The sequence below is a fragment of the Callospermophilus lateralis genome, chromosome 2 (genome assembly GCF_048772815.1).
Source record: "Callospermophilus lateralis isolate mCalLat2 chromosome 2, mCalLat2.hap1, whole genome shotgun sequence".
NCBI lineage: Eukaryota > Metazoa > Chordata > Mammalia > Rodentia > Sciuridae > Callospermophilus > Callospermophilus lateralis.
The window spans coordinates 206,572,291-206,591,330 of record NC_135306.1 but is presented as its reverse complement, the minus strand read 5'-3'; the positions used below and the strand labels follow the sequence as shown (position 1 = coordinate 206,591,330).

The 19,040-nt window shown below is 49.3% G+C and overlaps 1 protein-coding gene across 1 annotated transcript; it reads right to left on the bottom strand.

Annotated features, from left to right (window-relative positions):
• Positions 1-1,757: 1,757 nt before the first annotated feature.
• Positions 1,758-4,461, bottom strand: Gstp1 (glutathione S-transferase pi 1). Its single transcript, XM_076844830.2, has 7 exons — positions 4,373-4,461; positions 4,047-4,082; positions 3,663-3,769; positions 3,466-3,553; positions 3,074-3,177; positions 2,187-2,294; positions 1,758-2,030 (listed from the first exon to the last, which is right to left on the bottom strand). Coding segments are annotated over exons 1-7 (633 nt in total). The 5' UTR covers positions 4,374-4,461; the 3' UTR covers positions 1,758-1,841.
• Positions 4,462-19,040: the final 14,579 nt, after the last annotated feature.

Genomic DNA, 19,040 nt, shown 5'->3' with positions numbered 1-19,040 from the left:
TTGGTCTGCCACGGTGTTGGCACAACCTGGGAATCCCGTGGTCCTCCTATTGCCAGTGGGCACACAATTGCTGCCCTATTACAAACTGCTATAGTCTGAACGTGTTCCCCCAAATCCACCGGATGGGAGGCATTTCAGTCGGTCACAGGGAGTGCTGCCCTCTGACGAGCTCAGACAGGAAGCAACGAGAAAGAGGAAGGGGCCAGAATCCACAGTCCCCTTCAAGAGCATACCTCCGATGACCTGAGGGGCTCTCACATAGCCCCACGCTGCTCCTGTTGGATTGTTCTGGGCAAAGTGTTTAATCTGCACATTTTAGAGGGCAAGATAATCTCTCTCCATCAGATGAATGGACGTTTGGTCGATGGATCTGTCCCGGGGACGGAGGCCAGTCAGCCGTTGGGGGAAACGCGGTCCCTTTGACCTCTGGTGTTGATTCTCACCTGTTCTTTTCTCCTTCTGCAACTGCTCAGCCGCTAGCTGGTCCTCCTCTCTGTGGCCACCAACTCGGCCTTTGTAAGCCCAGGGCAGTCGAGGATGTGGGAAAGGAGTTCCGGATGTGCCACCCCAACAGATGCCCCTCTGGCATCCCTAGACTTGAAATACAGCAGGTGTGTGACTCTGTGACCTTCCTTTGCTTAAAAGCAAGGGATGAAATGCCCTTGTGGATAATGCTGCTATGGCTTGAATGCTGCTTGTCCTCATCAAAACTCCTGTTCAAACAATCTCCAACATGATGGTATCGAGAGGTGCAGGGGCCTTTAAGAGGTATTGGGTCATGGGGGTGGAACCATCATGGATTTTTTTTTTTTTTCCTTGCAGGGATGGGTCACTCCAGGACCACTTCCCACTCTGCAGGAAGCTGGCCATGATGCTGGTGCCATGCTCTTGGAATTTCAGGATTATGAACCCGAACAAACCTCTTTCCTTTATAAATTAGTCTCAGGTGTTCTGTTACAGCAACAGAAACAGACAGAGGACAGTGCCATTCTCATGAAGGACAGAATACGGAGGCCAAGGAAAATCTGTACAAACCAACCTTATTAAACTAACCCTATCTTCATGGTCACTTTACTCAATTAACTGCCCTAGCCCAAGCCACTGGGCCATCACATTTTCTGCTATTTGTCTCAGTTTACAGGTGTTCAACACTAGCTGTGTTTTGGGGTTCCCGTGCCATGTTCAAGTTCTACTAATTAAACCCGAACGCTTTCCTCCTATTGATCTCTCAGGATAATTCTCAGTGCCAGCCAAAGTTCAGAGGAAAAAATTCTGCCTCCCTACAGCAGCTTACTAGCTCTACTTCTCTGGAGAAGCTGGACTGGGACACTAGTGTGGCTTGTTGCCCAGGATGCACCAAAGTCCCAAGTCCCCAGGAAGCGAGGTGAGCCCCCCACAGGAGGGAGGCCCCCACCAGCCCAGCCCAGGGGGATAACACCCGCAGCTGTCGAGTCCCTTCAGCTCTCATGTCCTGGAGGGTCACTCTAGCATGCACCTGCGGGACTAGAAATCACATCCATGAACATCCCCCCAACTAGACCGTGGTGTCCTCTGGACGATGGCTGTGAGTACTCGCCTCCTGTTTGCTTTCATTTCCTGTCTTTCTTGCTTCCTGTTTCAGTAAACTGCCTGGGTTGCAGGCTCCAGGAAGATACTCTGGGTCCTTGGATGCAAGTTTCTCCAGTCTGTACCTTTCCCAGCCCGACAAGCGAGGGCCCCAGAGCCCTCTGCCCCAAAAACAATGCTCACGCTGCAGCATCTGTCTTGGAAATTTTATTGAAATCAAGTAAAGGGAGCCAGCAGCCCGCCTCTGGGAGAGCCCGGCAGCCCTCACTGCAGCCTCACTGTTTGCCATTGCCATTGATGGGGCGGTTGACGTGGTCGGGGGAGGCCAGGAAAGCCTTGAGCTTGGGCCGGGCGCTCAGGCGCGCCACGTAGGCCGAGAGCAGGGGGAAGGCGTCCAGGCAGCTGGGAGCCAGCACCTGGTGGATCAGCAGCAAGTCCAGCAGGTTGTAGTCGGCAAAGGAGATCTGCGGGGAAGGTGGGCCCAGCTGGTGGGTGCAGGCCGGGAGGAAGGAGGCAGAGAGCGGAGCCCACCCCCCAGGACTACCCCACTCGGCTGTGTGAATGGTTCTGCCGGTTTCCATTCACAAGGAGGCAGTGTCCCAGAAGGGCCAGATCCTCACCTGGTCCCCAATGATGAAGGCCTTGCCCCCCTGGTTCTGGGACAGTAGGTTCTCAAAAGGCTTCAGGTGGCCGGGCAGTGCCTTCACATAGTTCTCCTTGCCTGCCTCCTGCCAGGAGGAAGCCCAGGCTGCGATCATCCTCCACACCCGCACCCAAGCCCCTGCTGCCCCCAAGATGCACCCCCTCTGCTGCCCACGGTGGGCAGGCCAGAGACGGGAGCCTGGCTGCTCCCCAGGTTACTCCAAGTGCCTCCACTTCAGCTAATGCTCCGCTCTGTTCACCTTCCTCTCCCCGCTGGGATCTGCAAAGGCTGCCCAGCTGGCTTCCCTGGAGGATTCTTCTAGATCTCCCAAGCAGACACAGCCTGCTTAGAACTGGTGGTCCCACTGCCCACACAAGAGCCCAAGGCCTTCAGGACCTGGCCTGCTGTCCCCCACCTCTATCTCCTCAGGCTCCAGCTCCACACCCAGGCCACACACACTGGTGAGTGCCTGCATGCTCCCGGCCTCTGCTAAACTGGTCCTGATGCTCCAGATCTGCATGCCCTGCCCATCAAAACTGCCAGCATCTCCTTCCAGAAACTAGCAACAGACCCTCCTCCTCAGGCTGCTCTTGGAAGTCCCGGCCCAGCAGAGGCCAGGGGACCCATGTCTTGCCAGAGGCTTCCTGGGCTTACACTCTACCATCTCTACTGTTACTAGTCTGGCTCATCCCTGGGCAATGAGGATGAGGGTTGTCTTGCCCATGGTGGCCCCTGGGCCCCAGCACTGAGCCTGACCCAGCCTCGGCACCTGACTGGCATAGGGATCAACCAGAACCACATGAGGGTGGGGGGTCAGGACACTAGAAGCCCCTTTCTTCCTTTACTCCCAGTGCCCAGGCTCACGTAGTTGGTGTAGATGAGGGTGATATATTTGCAGCGAAGATCCTCCACGCCATCATTCACCATGTCCACTAAGGCTGCCTCCCGCTGGTCCTTCCCATAGAGCCCTGGGGGGTCAGGGGAACAGACAGCATGAGTGGCGCCTGATCAACACAGGCATGTGGCTCTCTGTGGGCCTCAGCTTGGGAGAGGAAGGGGACACAGATGGAGGCACAGTTGAGCCTAACACACTGCAGGTGCTCAGAGCTCCTGAGAGGCAGCCTGGCCCAGGGCAAGGAGGGAGGTGGGCCTGGGCAGCCCCCTGGGCAAAGGGCACAGCCTCTGCATGTCTCAACTGCATCCACTCCAGACTGGAAGAAGACGCTGGGAGGGCACACATGGTCCTCAGGACTCACCCAAGGAGCGGCCCAGGTGACGCAAGATGGCATTGGACTGGTACAGGTTGAGGTCCCCGTCCTGGAACTTGGGCAGCTGCCCATACACCTGGGGGATGACATGATTCCGTGAGGGGCACCAAGCCTGACTGCCACTTGCCCTAATTGCAGCCCCTCTAAGGCCCAGCTCATGCTCCCACAGAGGTATGGTCACTCACACAGGAGGCCTTGAGAGAGCCCTGCTGCCAGGTATCCAAAGTCACCACCTCCTCCTTCCAGCTCTGGCCCTGGTCAGCCAGCAGCATGCGCATGGCCTCGCATCGCCCTGGGTGGGGGTCAGGACGGGGGTGGGTGGGTTGAGGGACAGCCCAGAGACCCAGCCTCAGGGGAACCAGAGGAAGAAGCGAGGGGAGGGGTCACTGGAAAGGAGACTCCTATTGATTCACAGAGCACGGGGGAGAGACCTGGGCCTGGCAAAGGAGACCAGGCCTTGCAGCCACATGGAGAGGAAAGGGTGGGTGGGGCCTCTTGCAGGTGGGCGAGGGGCCAGGGACTGCAGATATCACCCTGTACCTCCCATCCCTGCAGCCCCAGACTCCTACCTCGAACCGGGAAGTAGACAATGGTGTAGGGCGGCACTAGAGCGGGCAGAGAAGACAGTTAGATCCCTGCGTGTCTCGTGGGGCGGGTGCACTCCGTCCGCTCCAGTGGGGACTTGGGCGGAGAGTGCACCCGCCCCCACCCCTGGGCCAGTCCCTGCTCTGGGCCCCCTGAGAGCTCCCAGCTCCGCGCTGGGGGCGCCCTGAGACTCCACTCCAGGCACTGGGTGTGAGCTGCCCGGTGCTAGGAACTCCGAGTCCCCGGGTAGTCCGGGCCCCGCGCCAACAGCATCCCGGGAGCCCTTGGAGACTAGACGACGCGGACTCACTGGTTGCTGCGCGGTCAGCAGAGCGGGACCGACACTGCGTGCGTGGACCTCGGTGGCGGAGCTCTGGCGCAGGCCCAGTGGCAGCCGAGCCTTATAAGGGGCGTCCCGCCCCGCTCCGCCCCTGCTGCTGAGTCACCGCGCTGGCCGCTGAGTCCTGACCAGCTGCGGCCCGCGGCTCGTCCTGTCCCCGCCCGCTGGACGCCAGTCAGCCGCGTTTGCGGGTCACATGTTCCCTGCTGGGCCTCGTGAGTCCAGGAGCCCGTGGGATGGGGTCCCCACCAGGCACAAAGAAACCCAGACAGGACTCAGCTGAGCCTGGAGCACTCGGGAGAGCACCTCTCTTTCTCTTGCATATCCCCGTCCACAGCCCACCCAGAACAGAGACGGGGGTCGCGGGAGGCGCTCGGTACCAGACCACGATAGATGGGTGTGGAAGGCGGAGCCTCATTTCCTTACTGGCAGGCGGCCAGGGCCCTCGGTGGAGGGCTGGGAGGAGACAGACCCTACACCCACCTGCGCCTGCACGTGTGGCCCACAAAGTCCCGCTGGGGCTTCCGCAAGCTCAGAGGGATTCCAAGAGCTGCTAAGGGGCAGCCATCCCCCTGTGCCAACTGGTGAGGGGACAGAGGGTGAGCCCTCTGGAAATGGCCCAGCCAGAGGTGGCACAAGTAGGGACAGGCACTGTTTGGGAGCAGAGGTAAAATTCTGCCCAGAAAGGGCTGGGCCAAGGTTGTGCTTGGGCCAGAGAACACTCTCCAGGTCTGCCTTGTGTGTCTCTGCCCGGGTTCTCCCAAGCGCACACAACCAGCCTCCTCCCTACAGGTGTCCTGCCGGTGCCTCCCACCCTTAACACCCGATCTGTTTTCATCTTTCTTCTTTAATTTTCTTGTTTAAGCTAAAAGCAATTCCTTCCCCAATCCTCAAGGCATGACCTTCAATTCAATAAACTACCCCCCCCCAAAAAAGCAAAGAAACTATGTTGCAGTTTTATATAAAATATATTGAAAGCTGTGCCCTTTTGCTACTTTGTTTCTTTGCAGCCAATTCTGGGGCCCTTTCAAAAGTAACCTTCTCCTTTGGGAACACTAGCCAGTAGACACACACTAGTTCACAGCTTGCTGTCACATGCTCAGGCGCACACATCCATGCACACAAAGAGCCATTCACACTCACATTCTCTCTCTCTCTCTCTCTCTCTCTCTCTCTCTCTCTAACACGCAGCCAAAGGAGGTCTCCTCTGGGCTATCCAGAACTGCCAGGGGCAGGGGGACCTCGGGCGGGTCTCTGGCTGGGACTGCTTGCTCCTGCAGCCACTCCCCTACCCTGGCCTTTCTCCTACAGGCTGAAGCCAGGATCTGGGCCATAAAAGCAGGGGGCGTGAGTGCCCATGATTGGTCTCACCCCTCCCACCTTCCCCCCACCCCTCACCTGCCACTCCCCTAGCCCAGGTCACTGCCCCCTTCTCACCTCTAGTACTCTGTTAACTTAGATTAGCCCAAGTCAGTTTCCTCGTTTGCACTGGGATGTGCAGGAGCATTTTCCACTCTGTCCCTGTGCCCTAAGACCATAAGATATTCCCATGAGTCACTGAAACTTGTGGGCTCCTCTCTTCTCCCACAGCGGTCCTGGGCCCCCCTGCCGGCCTGCAAGCTCTGGGGGGGGGCGTGTGTAGATGGGGGATGTTACCATGCTCCTCAGTTCCTAGTCCATTATATGGCTGGTCTAGGCAGGTCTCTCCCTTATCTGCATGCATCTATTTATGCATTTTTACCCACCATTCCACTCTCACTTCTGCCAGTGTCTGCAGGCTGGCTGGGAGGGAAACCTCTGGTGCACCCCAGGTCTGGAACCCTGATTTGCATAAGTAGAACCAGATGGTTCCCCAAGGACCCACCTACCACCCCACATCCAGCTCTTAGACCCCTTCTGCCCCATTTTTCATTACTAAGGATTTGAATCATCTCTTCCTGTGTTTATTGGATTTAATTTTTGTCTTTTGGAAATTGCCTGTTCAGATCTTCAGGCCATTTTCTTTGGGGTTTTTGCCGACTTTCTGTTGACTTGCACAAGATCTTCATTTATTTAGATATTACCGTCCTATTGGCTTTAGACATCACAAACACCTTCTTTGTTCTGTTAAGTGCCTCTTAATTTTGCCCACGGTGTGTTTTCATTAAACAAAACTCTTCATTTTAGCATAATCAAATTCATCAAGTTTTCTTTAAAATTTTTTCTTTCTGCAGAAAGTGGGGGGGGGGGTGTCGGTGCTTACGTGTTATGCTTTTGAAACTTTTAAGTCTTTTATTCCTGTCCCACTGCAACAGTACCCTCCTGCACTGTCTTTTGTTAATTTTGTCTTTTTTTTTTTTTTCCTTTGGGGATTGAACTCATGGGCACTTTACCACTGAGCCACATCCCCAGCACTATTTTGTATTTTTTGTTTAGAGACTGAGTTGCTTAGTGCCTCACCATTGCTGAGGCTGGCTTTGAACTCATGATCCTCCTGCCTCAGTCTCGCCAGCTTTTGGGATTACAGGCGTGCGCCACCATGCCCAGCTTAATTTTGTCTTTTCATCTTCACGTCTACAGCCACCCATCTAGGGGCCACCTTTGCACGGGCTGTTAGGTAGGAATCCAGTTTTGGTTTTCTGAACATAAAGAGCTGTCTCTTCCAACGTCATCTGGCTTATCAGATGTCAAGTCCCTCTCCCTGCCAGCTTGCCTGCTGGTCCTCTCTTCTCTCCCATTCATCCTCTCCTTGTCTGTTCTTGTGCCAAGGCCACAAATGTTTTTATTATTTTGGTTTTATCAATCTTGGAGGAAAAAAAGCCTACCCTCCAGACATTTCTTTCTTTTATTTTTCAAGATTTTTTTTTTTTTTTTTTTTTTTAGTGGTTTGTGGGTCTTTGTCCAGCTAGCAAAATGTTTTAGTAAATTTATCAAATCTCTCAGGGAACTCCAACTGGAACTTTGGTTAGCATCGTATGACATTGGGAGATGAATGTGGAGAACACGCACATCTTTTTTTTTTTTAATTTATTTTTTATTTATTTTTTTAAAGAGAGAGTGAGAGAGAGAGAGGGAGAGAGAGAGAGAATTTTTAATATTTATTTATTTTTTTTAGTTCTCGGCGGACATAACATCTTTCTTTGTATGTGGTGCTGAGGCTCGAACCCGGGCCGCACACATGCCAGGCGAGCGTGCTACCGCTTGAGCCACATCCCCGAACACGCACATCTTGATGGAATATTTATTTGTTCAGATTCTCTTTCCTTTAGCAAATATTCTGTCAAAAAAAATTGGCTCAAAAAATTTTTTTGGCTCATTCTTCTACATTCTAGATACTTTGTATCTTCCCCCCCTCCCCCTTAAAGTATTAGAGATTGAAACCACCCCTAGAACTCTCTCACTGAGCCACACCCCCGGATCTTTTTATTTTTTATTTTGAGACAGGATCTCACTAAGTCGCCCAGGCTGGACTTGAATTTGGGGTTCTCCTGCCTCGGTCTCCTGAGTTCCTAGGATCACAGGCATGTGCCACTTCTTCTGGCTACGACTCTTCTTTTAAAGAAAACTTTACCAGGGGTGAACTTGGGCAGTGTTTGGGAACATCAGTTCTCTGATCATGGGTCACAGGTTTTTTATGATGTTCTGGTTCTTTCTAGGAGCCTGAGATCGACATTATCTGCACTACCTAGATAATGCTTGGAATGGGTTTATAGTACAGATTTGTAAAATACACATTTTTGTTTTATCTAATCTGAAAATACATTGCACAAGTGAACAGTACATTTGAGCTTTAATCAAAATAGGGCAATTTTTATAGATGAGCAAATGTACAGTAACTCTAACATCTGCAGATTTCTCAGAAATTTGAGAGGAAAATTAGATCTGGAGAGTAAGTCTGACCACAGGAGCTTTTAGATTCACAGCTACAGTCTTTTTCCTTTTCTCTGTCTCCTTTCTCCCTTCCTTTACTTCTTCTATTGAGGCTGAGGATCATCATGTTTAGTGCCAGCTTTAGATTTTTGGCATGGAAGCCTCATCAGTTCAAGAAATTCCCTTCTCTTCCTAGGTTAGTAAGACAGTGTCTCTCTTGGGCTGGGGCTGGGGCTCAGTGGTAGAGCATTCGCCTAGTATGCATGAGGCACTGGGTTCGATCCTCAGTGTCACATAAAAATAAAAAATAAAGATATTGTGTCCACCTAAAACTAAAAAATAAATATTTTCTTTTAAAGAGAGAGAGAGAGGTAGAGAGAGAGAGAGAATTTTAATATTTATTTTTTAGTTCTCGGCGGGCACAACATCTTTGTTTGTATGTGGTGCTGAGGATCGAACCCGGGCCGCACGCATGCCAGGCGAGCGCGCTACCGCCTGAGCCACATCCCCAGCCCCAAAAAAATAAATATTAAAAAAAGAATGTGTCTCATCAAATTCAAATCAAAAATACTCTTCATCTCACTCCAGCCAGAATGGCAATTATCAAGAATGGAAGCAATAATCAGTGTTGGAGAGGATGTGGGGAAAAGGTACACTCATACATTGCTGGTGGGACTGCAAATTGGTGCAACCACTTTGGAAAGCAGTGTGGAGATTCCTCAGAAAACTTGGAATGGAACCACCATCTGACCCAGCTATTCCACTCCTCCCAAAGGACTTAAAATCAGCCTACTATGGTGACACAGCCACACCAATGTTTATAGCAGCTGAATCCACAATACCTAAACTGTGGAACCAACTTAGATGCCCTTCAATAGATGAATGGATAAAGAAACTGTGGTTAATATACACAATGGAATATTACTCAGCTTTAAAAGAGAATAAAGTTGTGGCATTTGCAGGTTAATGGATAGAGTTGGAGAATACTATGCTAAGTGAAGTAAGTCAATCCCAAAAAACTAAAGACCGAATGTTTTCTCAGATTAGTGGATGCTGATCTATGATGGGGGGGGGGGCATGGGAAGAATGGACAGTCTTTGGATTGGGCAAAGGAGTGTCACATCTCATGACTAAACAGTCAGGGTCACTCCAGGTGAACTGGGCTGCACAAAATAATCACACAGAGACAGAGAAATACCTTTTTCTTTGGGTCCTGTGCTGGCTTCTGCAACCTTAGCAGTTCAGAGAGAGAGAGAGAGAGAGAGAGGAGCAAGTGCTGACCCCTTTTATTGAGGAGAAGCCATTCAAATGAGGCCAGGGGTCAGGTTTCAGGTTTCAAGGGGCTGAGTCTAGCTTCCTGATGTCTGCTGTCAGCAGGTTGACTGACATCTAGGAAGGCCACACCCAAGGGCAGAGCAAGAGAAGGGGACACACAAAGGGAGTTTCCATGGAGCATTCTATCCCAAACAGGGCAAAGGGGTAGGTAGGATTACAAAGGAATAGGAGAGTGTAGCTCAACCCAGGGTCTGCCTACTCCTAGGGCCACGCTGGGAAAAGACCAGTCCAAGTCATGGCACTACCGCACCAGACTACAGTGACCTTTTAGATCCCCATGGTGCATCAGGACTTCAAGGTGCATGCATTTAGGGGGCTTCCTACAAAGGGGAGGGTGGGGAGGGGTTATAGGGGTAGAAAAGATGGTGGAATGAGATGGACATCACAAATGGCGCGTCTCTACATCGTGTGCAACCAGAGAATGGAAATGTCCCATTCCATTTGTGTACAATGAATTGAGATGCATCCTTCTGTCATGTACAACTGAGTAGAACAAATAAAAATGAATAAACATTCAAAAGTTAAAAAATAACAATCTCATCAAGAGTTTTCTCTACATTGTTTCATGCTATCACATAGTTTCTCCTTTATTTTATTAGTGTGGAGAATTAGATTGATGTGTTTTTTTTTAAATTTTTTTTGGGGGGGTACTAGGGATTGAACTCGGGAAACCTTGACCACTGAGCCACATCCCCAGCCCTATTTTGCATTTTATTTAGAGTCAGGGTCTCACTGAGTTGCTTAGCACCCCGCTGTTGCTGAGGCTGGTTTTGAACTCACAGTCCTCCTGCCTCAGCCTCTCCGGCCACTGGGATTACAGACATGTGCCACTGTGCCCAGTGATTGATGTGTTTTCTAATGAATTACAGAATAAACCCTTCTTGAGCCAGGAAAGGTGGTACATACCTGTAATTCCAGCTACTCTGGAGGCTGAGGCAAGAGGATTGAAAGTTTGAGGCCAGGCCAGGCAATTCAGTGAGTGCTATCGTGGGACATGTATTATATAGAGGTGGAGAGATCTGATGAAAAACCTGGATAGTAAATGTGCTGAGCTAGCTCCAGTGTCGTCCGCCCTCGCCAGGGCTTGGCTGAACCACCGGGTCCAGGTTTTCTCTAGGTGTGTCTGTCTTCCTTTCCTTCATCCCTCACCCCCCTCAGGTTTCCGCATGGACAGCTGTGCGGGTTCCCGAGTTGGCACCAGACAGGGACTGGAACCCTAGACCCTCAGATATAGACATAGACATATCGTCACATTACGGGACACATGAATTGCATATATGTCAGCCCTCCGCCCCCAGTCCCTGGCCACCACTCAGCTGCTCTCTCTCCTGGTGGGTGCATCTCTTTCAGAGTGTCCTAGAAGTGGAATCGTCCCATCTGTAGAATCTGGATTCTCATTCTTCTCGTGTGATGCATTTGAAATTCACTCATGCTCCTGGGAGGATCCTTGGTTGTTTGCTTTTTATTGCTGAATCATACTACACTGAAGGAAGTTCTTTATCCGTTCAGCAGTTGGAGGGTGGGATTTGCAGCAATTACGACTAAAGCTGCTTTGCCTGATTGCACACGGGTTACGTGGAACACAAGTCCTCGCTGTTTTAGATAAAATCCCAGGAGCAGGGTTGCTGAGCCATATGGTAAGAGCATATTTCACCCTCCACTTGTTGACAAGTGGCTGTGGTTTTCCATCCCCATCAAATTCAATATGGTCAGCCTTTTCCCCAGCCATTCTTTTTTTTTTTTTTTTTTTTTTTAAGAGAGAGTGAGAGAGAGAGAGGGAGAGAGAGAGAGAATTTTTAAATATTTTTATTGTATGTGGTACTGAGGATCGAACCCGGGCCGCACGCATGCCAGGCGAGCGTGCTACCGCTTGAGCCACATCCCCAGCCCTCCCCAGCCATTCTGATAGGCTTTTTTGTTGTTTGTTTTGTTTTTGGTGGTACTTGGGGTTAGATCCAGGGTTGCTTTACCACTGAGCTGCATCCCCAGATCTTTCTTTTGTTGTTGTTTATTTCTTTTGTTTTCTTTTTGAAACAGGGTCTTACTAAGTTGCTGAGGCTAGCCTCCAACTTGTAGTTCTCCTGCTTTAGCCTCCTGAGCTGCTGGATTACAGGCATGCACCACCTCACTAGTTGATGGGGAATCTCTTTTCATGTGCTTATCAGTACATCTTCTTTGCTGAAATGTCAGTTCGAATCTTTTGCCCATTTTTAATTGAACTGTAGGTTTTACTATTATTCAGACTTGAGAATTCTTCATGTAATCTGGATTTAAATCCTTTATCAGATATGACTTTTAAAAATAATGTCTTCTACTCTGGCTTATCTTTTCTGAATAAGTTATTTTTTCAGTGCAGACATTTATAATTTTGGTTAGTGTGTTAGGGTTTGGTCCCCAGTGTGGTGGCATTTGTAGGTGGGGGAAACTTCAAGAGGTGGGGGCTAGTGGAGGAGGTGAGGTCATTGGGGTTCTTGCTGCTCTGGGAAGAAATTAATGTAGTTTTAGTGGGAACTTAGTTTCTGCAAGAGTAGGTTGTTATACAAAGAGCCAACCTGGCTCCTGAATCTCTCTGGCTTCCTGTCTCACCATGGGGTCTCTTCCCCATAGCCTCTCACCATTGTGATGTTGTCCACCATGAAGCCTCTCCAGAGAACAAATCTATGGGGCCACCTGATCATATACTTTCAGTCTACAAAATTGAGAGCAAAAGAAACCTCTCTTTAAAATATATATTACCCAGCCCCAGTCATTTTGTCAGAGCATCAGAAAACAGACTGATACAATAAAGAAAAATATATCAATGTTTCAATTTTAATTATGTTTTTGGTCATATCTAAAAAATATTTGCCTAATCCAAAAGAAAAAAAAAAAGATTTATGAGCTGATATGGTGGCGCACACCTGTAGTTCAATTACTTGAGCCCATAGTGCAAAACTAGCCTGAGCGAGATAATGAGATAGCATCTCAAAAGAAAAAAAATTTTAAGATTTTATGCTTTCTTATAGAAATTTTATACCTTGAAGTTTACACTTACGTCTACAATCAGTCTGAATTTTATACATGCTACAGTTTGGAAATAGAATGTCTTCCAAAGGCCCGTGTGTTAAAGGCTTGGCCCACAGGGTGGCACCATTGAGAGATGGTAGAACCTTCAGGAAGTGAAGCCTGGTAAAGGCTCTTAGGTCCCTGGGGCCTGTCCTTGACGGGGGGGTTGTAGGACCCATCTCTTCCTCTTTCTTGTTTCCTGGTCCTCAGGAGATGAGTGGGTTTGCTCTGCCATGTGTACTCCTACCATGATGTGCTGCCTCACCACAGGCCCAAAGCAATGGGAACAACCAATCATAGACCAGAACCTCCAGAACTGTGAGCCAAAACCTCTTCTCTTTATCACCTGATTATCTCAGTTATTTTGTTATAGTGATGGAAAGCTGACTCCTGTAATATATGATACAAACTATGGGTTGAGGATTTTGTTTTGTTTTGTTTCTTGCATACAGGCATACAGTTGTTCTAGCATGATTTGTTGAAAAGACTGTCCTTTCTTCAGTAATTTCCTTTGCAGTTTTATGCAAAATCAGTTGACCAAATATATGTGGGTCTACTTCTGGACTCTAGTCTATTGTATTGATCTATGTGTCTGTCTGCTCAACACCACATTTTATTTAATTTTGTAGCTTTATAAAGCCTTAAAATCAGGTATGAGTGTCCTCTAATCTTATTCTTTTTAAAACTTGTTCTGGTTATTCTAATTATTTTCTTTTTCCTTATAAAATCTGGAATCCTTTCCTTATAAAATCTGGAATCCTGGGATTACATTTAATCTCTAGTACAATTTAGGGAATATTAACATCTTAATAATATTGGTACATGTCTTCATTTATTTAGGTCTTCTTTATTTTCCCTTAGCAATATTTTATACTTTTGTAGGATACAGACCTTGTGTTATTTTGTTAAACTTATCTTTGCGTATTTCTGGTTTTGATACCATGATAAATGGTATATTTTAAATCTCATTTTTTCATCTTTATTGCTAGGATGTACCAGAATAATTGATTTTTAAATATTGACTGCATTGCTTGCCCTTATATGTCAGACATTTTAATTCTAATAACTTTTAAAAGGTTATTTAAAATTTGTGACGGTTTTTAAATTTTCATTGGATAATTTTGGTTGCCAGCTCTTTTAGTCAGCTTTTTTGCTGCTGTGACTAAAAGGACCAGAACAATTTTAGGGGAGGACAAGTTTATTTTGGAGCTCACAGTTTCAGAGGCCTTAGTCCATAGAAGGCCGGCTCCATTCCTCGGGGCCCGAGGTGAGGAAGAACATCGTAGGGGAAGAGTGTGGTGATCAGGAAGCAGAGAGACCCCACTCACCAGACACACAACTATATACCCCACGGACACCCCTACCCCCACCCCTCCAGCCACACCCCCACTCCAGCCACCACTCAGTGAATCCCTATCAGGGGACTCAGTCACAACCCAAGCACTTCTCCCCTGAGCCTTCTGGCATTGTCTCACGCCGGAGCTTTTGGGGGACACCTCAGATCCAACCATAACACCAGCATAGAAACTTATAACGGGTTTGCGCCCGATGATGTGATCTGTGGCTTTGCTGTACTCACAAGTTCTAGTTTTCTAGATTCTGTAGAGTTTTCCACATAGATAATGATGTCATCTGTGAAGGTTCCTTTTGCTGTAAACGTGCGTGGAATGACCTGGGCACCAGGGCACCAACCTCACTGACCTCTCCTGAGCATTAAATAATAAAACCACGTTTCCCAGACTCCCTGGCTCCTAGGCCGAGGCCATGTGACTGGGTGCCAGGCCGTGGAATGGAGGCAGAGTTCCACGGATGACCACGAAGTGTCCCCCACAGTCTCCTCACTGGTCACCCCTTCATTCTTTGGCTTGGAGGCTGGACCCCAAGAAAGCCCCAGAGAGCAGCAGTACCATAGTGAGAGGCACTTGGATCTGTGAGCCACTGTCTGAGGGACGCCACCCAGGATGGCTCCTCCATCTGCACCAGACCCTGCGTGAATGAGAAGTGAGCTTCTGCTCCGTGAAGCCGCTGAGACTTCGGTGTGCATCGTGAGAATGAGACGGGGCCCTTGAAACATTCTATTTCTTCTGTTTCTTCCATGTGAATTTTAGAATCTGATTGGAATTCTGACTAGGGTTATACTTAATCTTTAGTGCAATTTATTTAGGGAAAATTGACACCTTAACAATGCTGGTTGGCCTGAAGATGTGGCTCAGTGGTAGAGGGCTTGCTTAGCATGTGCAAGGGCCCTGGGTTCCATCCCCACCTCTGCAATACAAGCACCAGAACAGCATTGGAACACCTCTCCGTTTGTTTTTCTTCCTTTCTTGGACTGGGGGTTGAACCCAGTGGTTACATCACTGAGCTGCATCCCCAGGCCTCTTTATTCTTTCTTTTGAGACAGTCTCACTAAGTTGCTCAGGGTCTCCCTAAATTCCTGAGCCTGGCCTCAATTGCAATCCCCTCCTCATTCTCCTGAGTACTTCTTTAATTTCTTTAAGCACTATTTAAAACTTTTTTCAGAAAATAGACCTTGCATATTTTTGAATCTTTAAAAAGAAAGCTAGTCAGACACAGCGGCACATGCCTATAATTGTAACAATTCAGGAAGCTGAGACAGGAGAATTGCAAGTTCAAAGCCAGCCTCAGCAACTTAACAAGGCCCTCAGCAACTTAGAGAGACCCCATCTCAAAATTAAAAAACAAACAAAAAAAAATTAAAAAGGCCTGGAGATGTGGCTTGGTGGTTAAGCGCCCCTGGGTTCAGTCCTTGGTACCAACATACACAAATAGAAAAGAAATCTAACTGAAGTTTTCTGTTTCCAGAGGTGAATTCGATTCATTTACAGTTATTGTAATGCCTGTTGTATTAGGATTCACGGTGCCATCTGGTTTTACTTTCCTTGAAATTTTTCCCCCTATCCCTTGTCTCCATTGATGGATCAAATTGTTTTCTATTGATAAAAATCATACATTCCAATTTTGTCCTGATGATAGTTTTTTTTTTTTTTTTTTTTTTTTTTTTTTTTTTTTAACTCAGAGACTTGACGGGGGCGGGGTGGGGGGCGGCATATTGATGAGTAAGCAGGGTACAAAGACTTGGGCCTCCCCTCATGCCAAGACCTCCCCTCTCCGCGTTACGTTGGTGTCACCTGGAACTTTCATTGCGCGTCCTTGCGGATGGGTAGCCTTTTCCTTTCCTTCGATTGTAAATGTTTCAAACACAACCAAACCCTCTTCTCCGTCCTCCGTGCACCCTTGCATCCACACATGCCGCGGCACTGCACGAGTTCCCTCCTACTTTGATCACTTCCTCCCAAAGCGTCTTCACCGTGAGTCCCCGTGGCCACCTGAGGCCGGGAGCCGCAGCCCCCTGCACACCCCTCGGGCTGGACTCGGAGTCCCAGGTGGCGGGCCTTTTCACGGCTCCATCTCGCGCCCGGCCGGCGGATCCTGTAGAGGAGTCTGACACCCATGGAGCCCGTCCTCCTGGTTCCCGTAATCGGACCTTCTGACCTTTCCCCGCGCGGGCGCTCCCTGGAGACGTGGCATCTTCTCTCCTGCCCTGGGGACTCTGTCCAGTCCTCTCGCTGGGGCGCTCTTGGTCTAACAGCCTCTCACTTCAGCCCTTTGGCCTTCCGGTCACCTTTCGGTTCTAAGAAGTGCGTCTCCATCATTACTCCCAAGACCTCCTCCTTTCCTCTTCGCTGTTGCCTGGCGCTGGGGCGTCCGCGGGCAGCAGCTTGCCTGCGGCCCCTCCTGAGCTGTCCCCGGGTGCTGCAAGACTGTGCTGAAGCGGAGGATGGACTGGCTTCCCCCCTGAGGCTTCTCCCTCCGCGCTTCCCCTGAAACCCCCAGAACCTGGGAAGCCCCTCCCCCAGTGCTGCCCTGCCCTGGGCACTGTGCGGAGGGTGACCATGGTCTCCTGGTGCCTGGGCTCATCTCCGTCCCTGTTACCAGACAGACTGACCAATTCCATCAGGTATCGGGGAAGGTCAGGCAGCAGGTGTATCATCTGATGCAAAACTCGTGGACCACACAGAGAGAAGGCACAGGATAGAAATATGCAGGTCCGGCGCACACCTGGGATCCCAGCGGCTTGGGAGGCTGAGCAGGAGGATCATATTCAAAGCCAGCCTCAGCAACGGAGTGAGGCCCTAGGCAACTCAGCCAGACCCTGTTTCTAAATAAAATAAAAAAGAGCTGGGATGTGGCTCAGTGGTTAAGCCTCCTGGGTTCAATCCTCAGTACCCTCCCCCCAAAAAATAAGAATCGAAAAAGAAAGAAATACACAAGGATAGAACAGTAGCTGGCAATAAGAAATGGGCAGTTAGAGGAATTAGTGGATTATATAAAAACAATCGTTGCAAAAGTCAATAACGGCTGGGATGAATCGAATGACGCAAAAGACTGAAGGAGGGAAATAAACTTAAGGAACAGAAGGATATGAATTGGGGTACCGTGGCACATGCCTGTGGTCCCAGCTACTTGGGAGGATGAGCCGGAGGATCAGGCCCAGGAGTTCAGGACCAACCTGGGTAACATACTGAGACTCTCATCTCCCCCCAAATAAAGCACAAATTTAAATGCTTTATTTTTTATATTATTTTATAAATTTAAAATGTACTTAAACCCAAAGGACAAAGTGACGTGTGGATTTTGTAAATCGAGTCGGACTGGAGCCCACCCCAGCTCAGCATCGGGGTGGCATCTGTGTTTGCTTTTGGGCTGCGAGAGCAGGAAATGCAGACGGCAGCCGTCTGTGTGGTTCCTAAAGTTAAACTCTTCACCCTCTACAGAAACTTGGCCGACCCCTGACCCACAGAGCAGTCCTGAACCGCAGCAGCATTAGATGAGGACTTCTAAGGTCCTCTATTCTGCCTCTGCAGGGAGTTGCTTAGCAACCGCCCGGTGTTAGCAGCACTGGCCCCCTTGCAGTGCCCAGTTCATCCCCAGATCCCAGCACCAAGTGTGGAGTCCAGTCAGAGGGGAGCCACTGGGACACTCCGAGACACGTCCTGGGGGTACACTGGGCAGCCAGGAGCCCTCCCTCATGACTCAGAGTGGGGGAGAGGGCTACTGGCCAAGCTACACCCACATCCCCTTTTCACTGAACCTGCTGCTTCACCCGCCCTGGAAGAGGTCGGGGACGGATCCCCCACCTCCCCGACTGCTCTGCAGCCACAGAAGCTCTTCCAGGTGCTCAGCACTGAAGGTCTGGTCCAGTTCAGCCCTCGACGTTCTGAACGCCCGTCCAGCATGGAGCTTCTCCCGCCTCAGGTTGGATCAGACCCCTGATCTGGAGGCCCAGATTGGAAGGGGTCTGGCCTTCCCACCATCCTCTTGTCCCTTTCCCAGGGGAGGGGCAGGGACAGCGCACTGACCTGCTCAGAGGTTCAGGTGCCTACTGGCAGCAACACGCCCAGGTGAGGATGGACGGTTACTGGTTTTCTCATGGAAAAGTTTTTTTAGATCCTTGGAAACGCATATGCACCCAGATCCTTCTCTTGACGTGGGCAATGTCTGTCCTCTAACTGGGTGCTGAAAACTCCCCCTTCAGCCCAACATCAGGGATCCCCTGCTCTGTCAGGGTCACCCCTGGGGTGGCCCCTCTCAGGCCAGGACCCTTTGAAGAAGCCCAGGGACAGCTCCCTCATCTGTCACAGGAGAAACATCCCTTTGTCCCACTATCAGCTAACATGCACCCCAGGTAATCTGTCACCTTCAGAATTCCCTTCACACTTAGAAACCAGTCCTCATGTGCCCCAAACAATGGAATAGGCCAGGGACGTTCCCAGACACTGCCACGTAAGAGGCCCAAAGAGTAGGAAGCAGTCTAGGAAAAACGGGAGGGAAAAGGTCCCTAGGGGAAGTTTCCAAGGAAAGGTAGGCAGAGGGAATACCTGAACGGAAAGACTGAAGCATAATGAAGATATGGTACACTTGAGTACGGCAAGAAGCAAAAAAGAAAGGCAATTGGAAACTCCTGAAAACTAAAAAGCTGTACAACAAAGTGGCATGACGACACGTCCACTCCACTGGGAATGATGCAGGTCACCATAATGAGCTCACTAGGGACTAGTTTTTCAGCTTTTAGAATCAAATTTACAAGCTAATTGTAGAATCTTTAATTATGGTTATAGACCAGATTATTTCTGCTATAAACCTTGACAATATAAAAGAGTTTATGACCAGAAATGGAGAAATGAAGGCTGAGAGAAGTAGTAGCTCACATTCATTCACCTAACAAAGTACAGAATTATGAAATAATGTCTGTATTTTATAATATAAAAATAAAGGCATATTTTTTTTAAAGTCCAGGAAGCAGCACTCCTTAAGGAGGACACTCTAGATCCTAGGATCTCAGCAACAGTAATAAAATAGAGAAACTGACTAACCTACCTTGTGAGGA

Excerpts from the sequence above, each read along its gene's own strand:
- Gstp1 (XM_076844830.2), bottom strand. Across the intron at positions 2,295-3,073 it reads CCCTCATCTACACCAACTAC|GAGGCAGGCAAGGAGAACTA; the intron begins GTGAGCCTGGGC and ends TCCTCCTGGCAG. Across the intron at positions 2,031-2,186 it reads CCTTCATCATTGGGGACCAG|ATCTCCTTTGCCGACTACAA; the intron begins GTGAGGATCTGG and ends CCTTCCCCGCAG.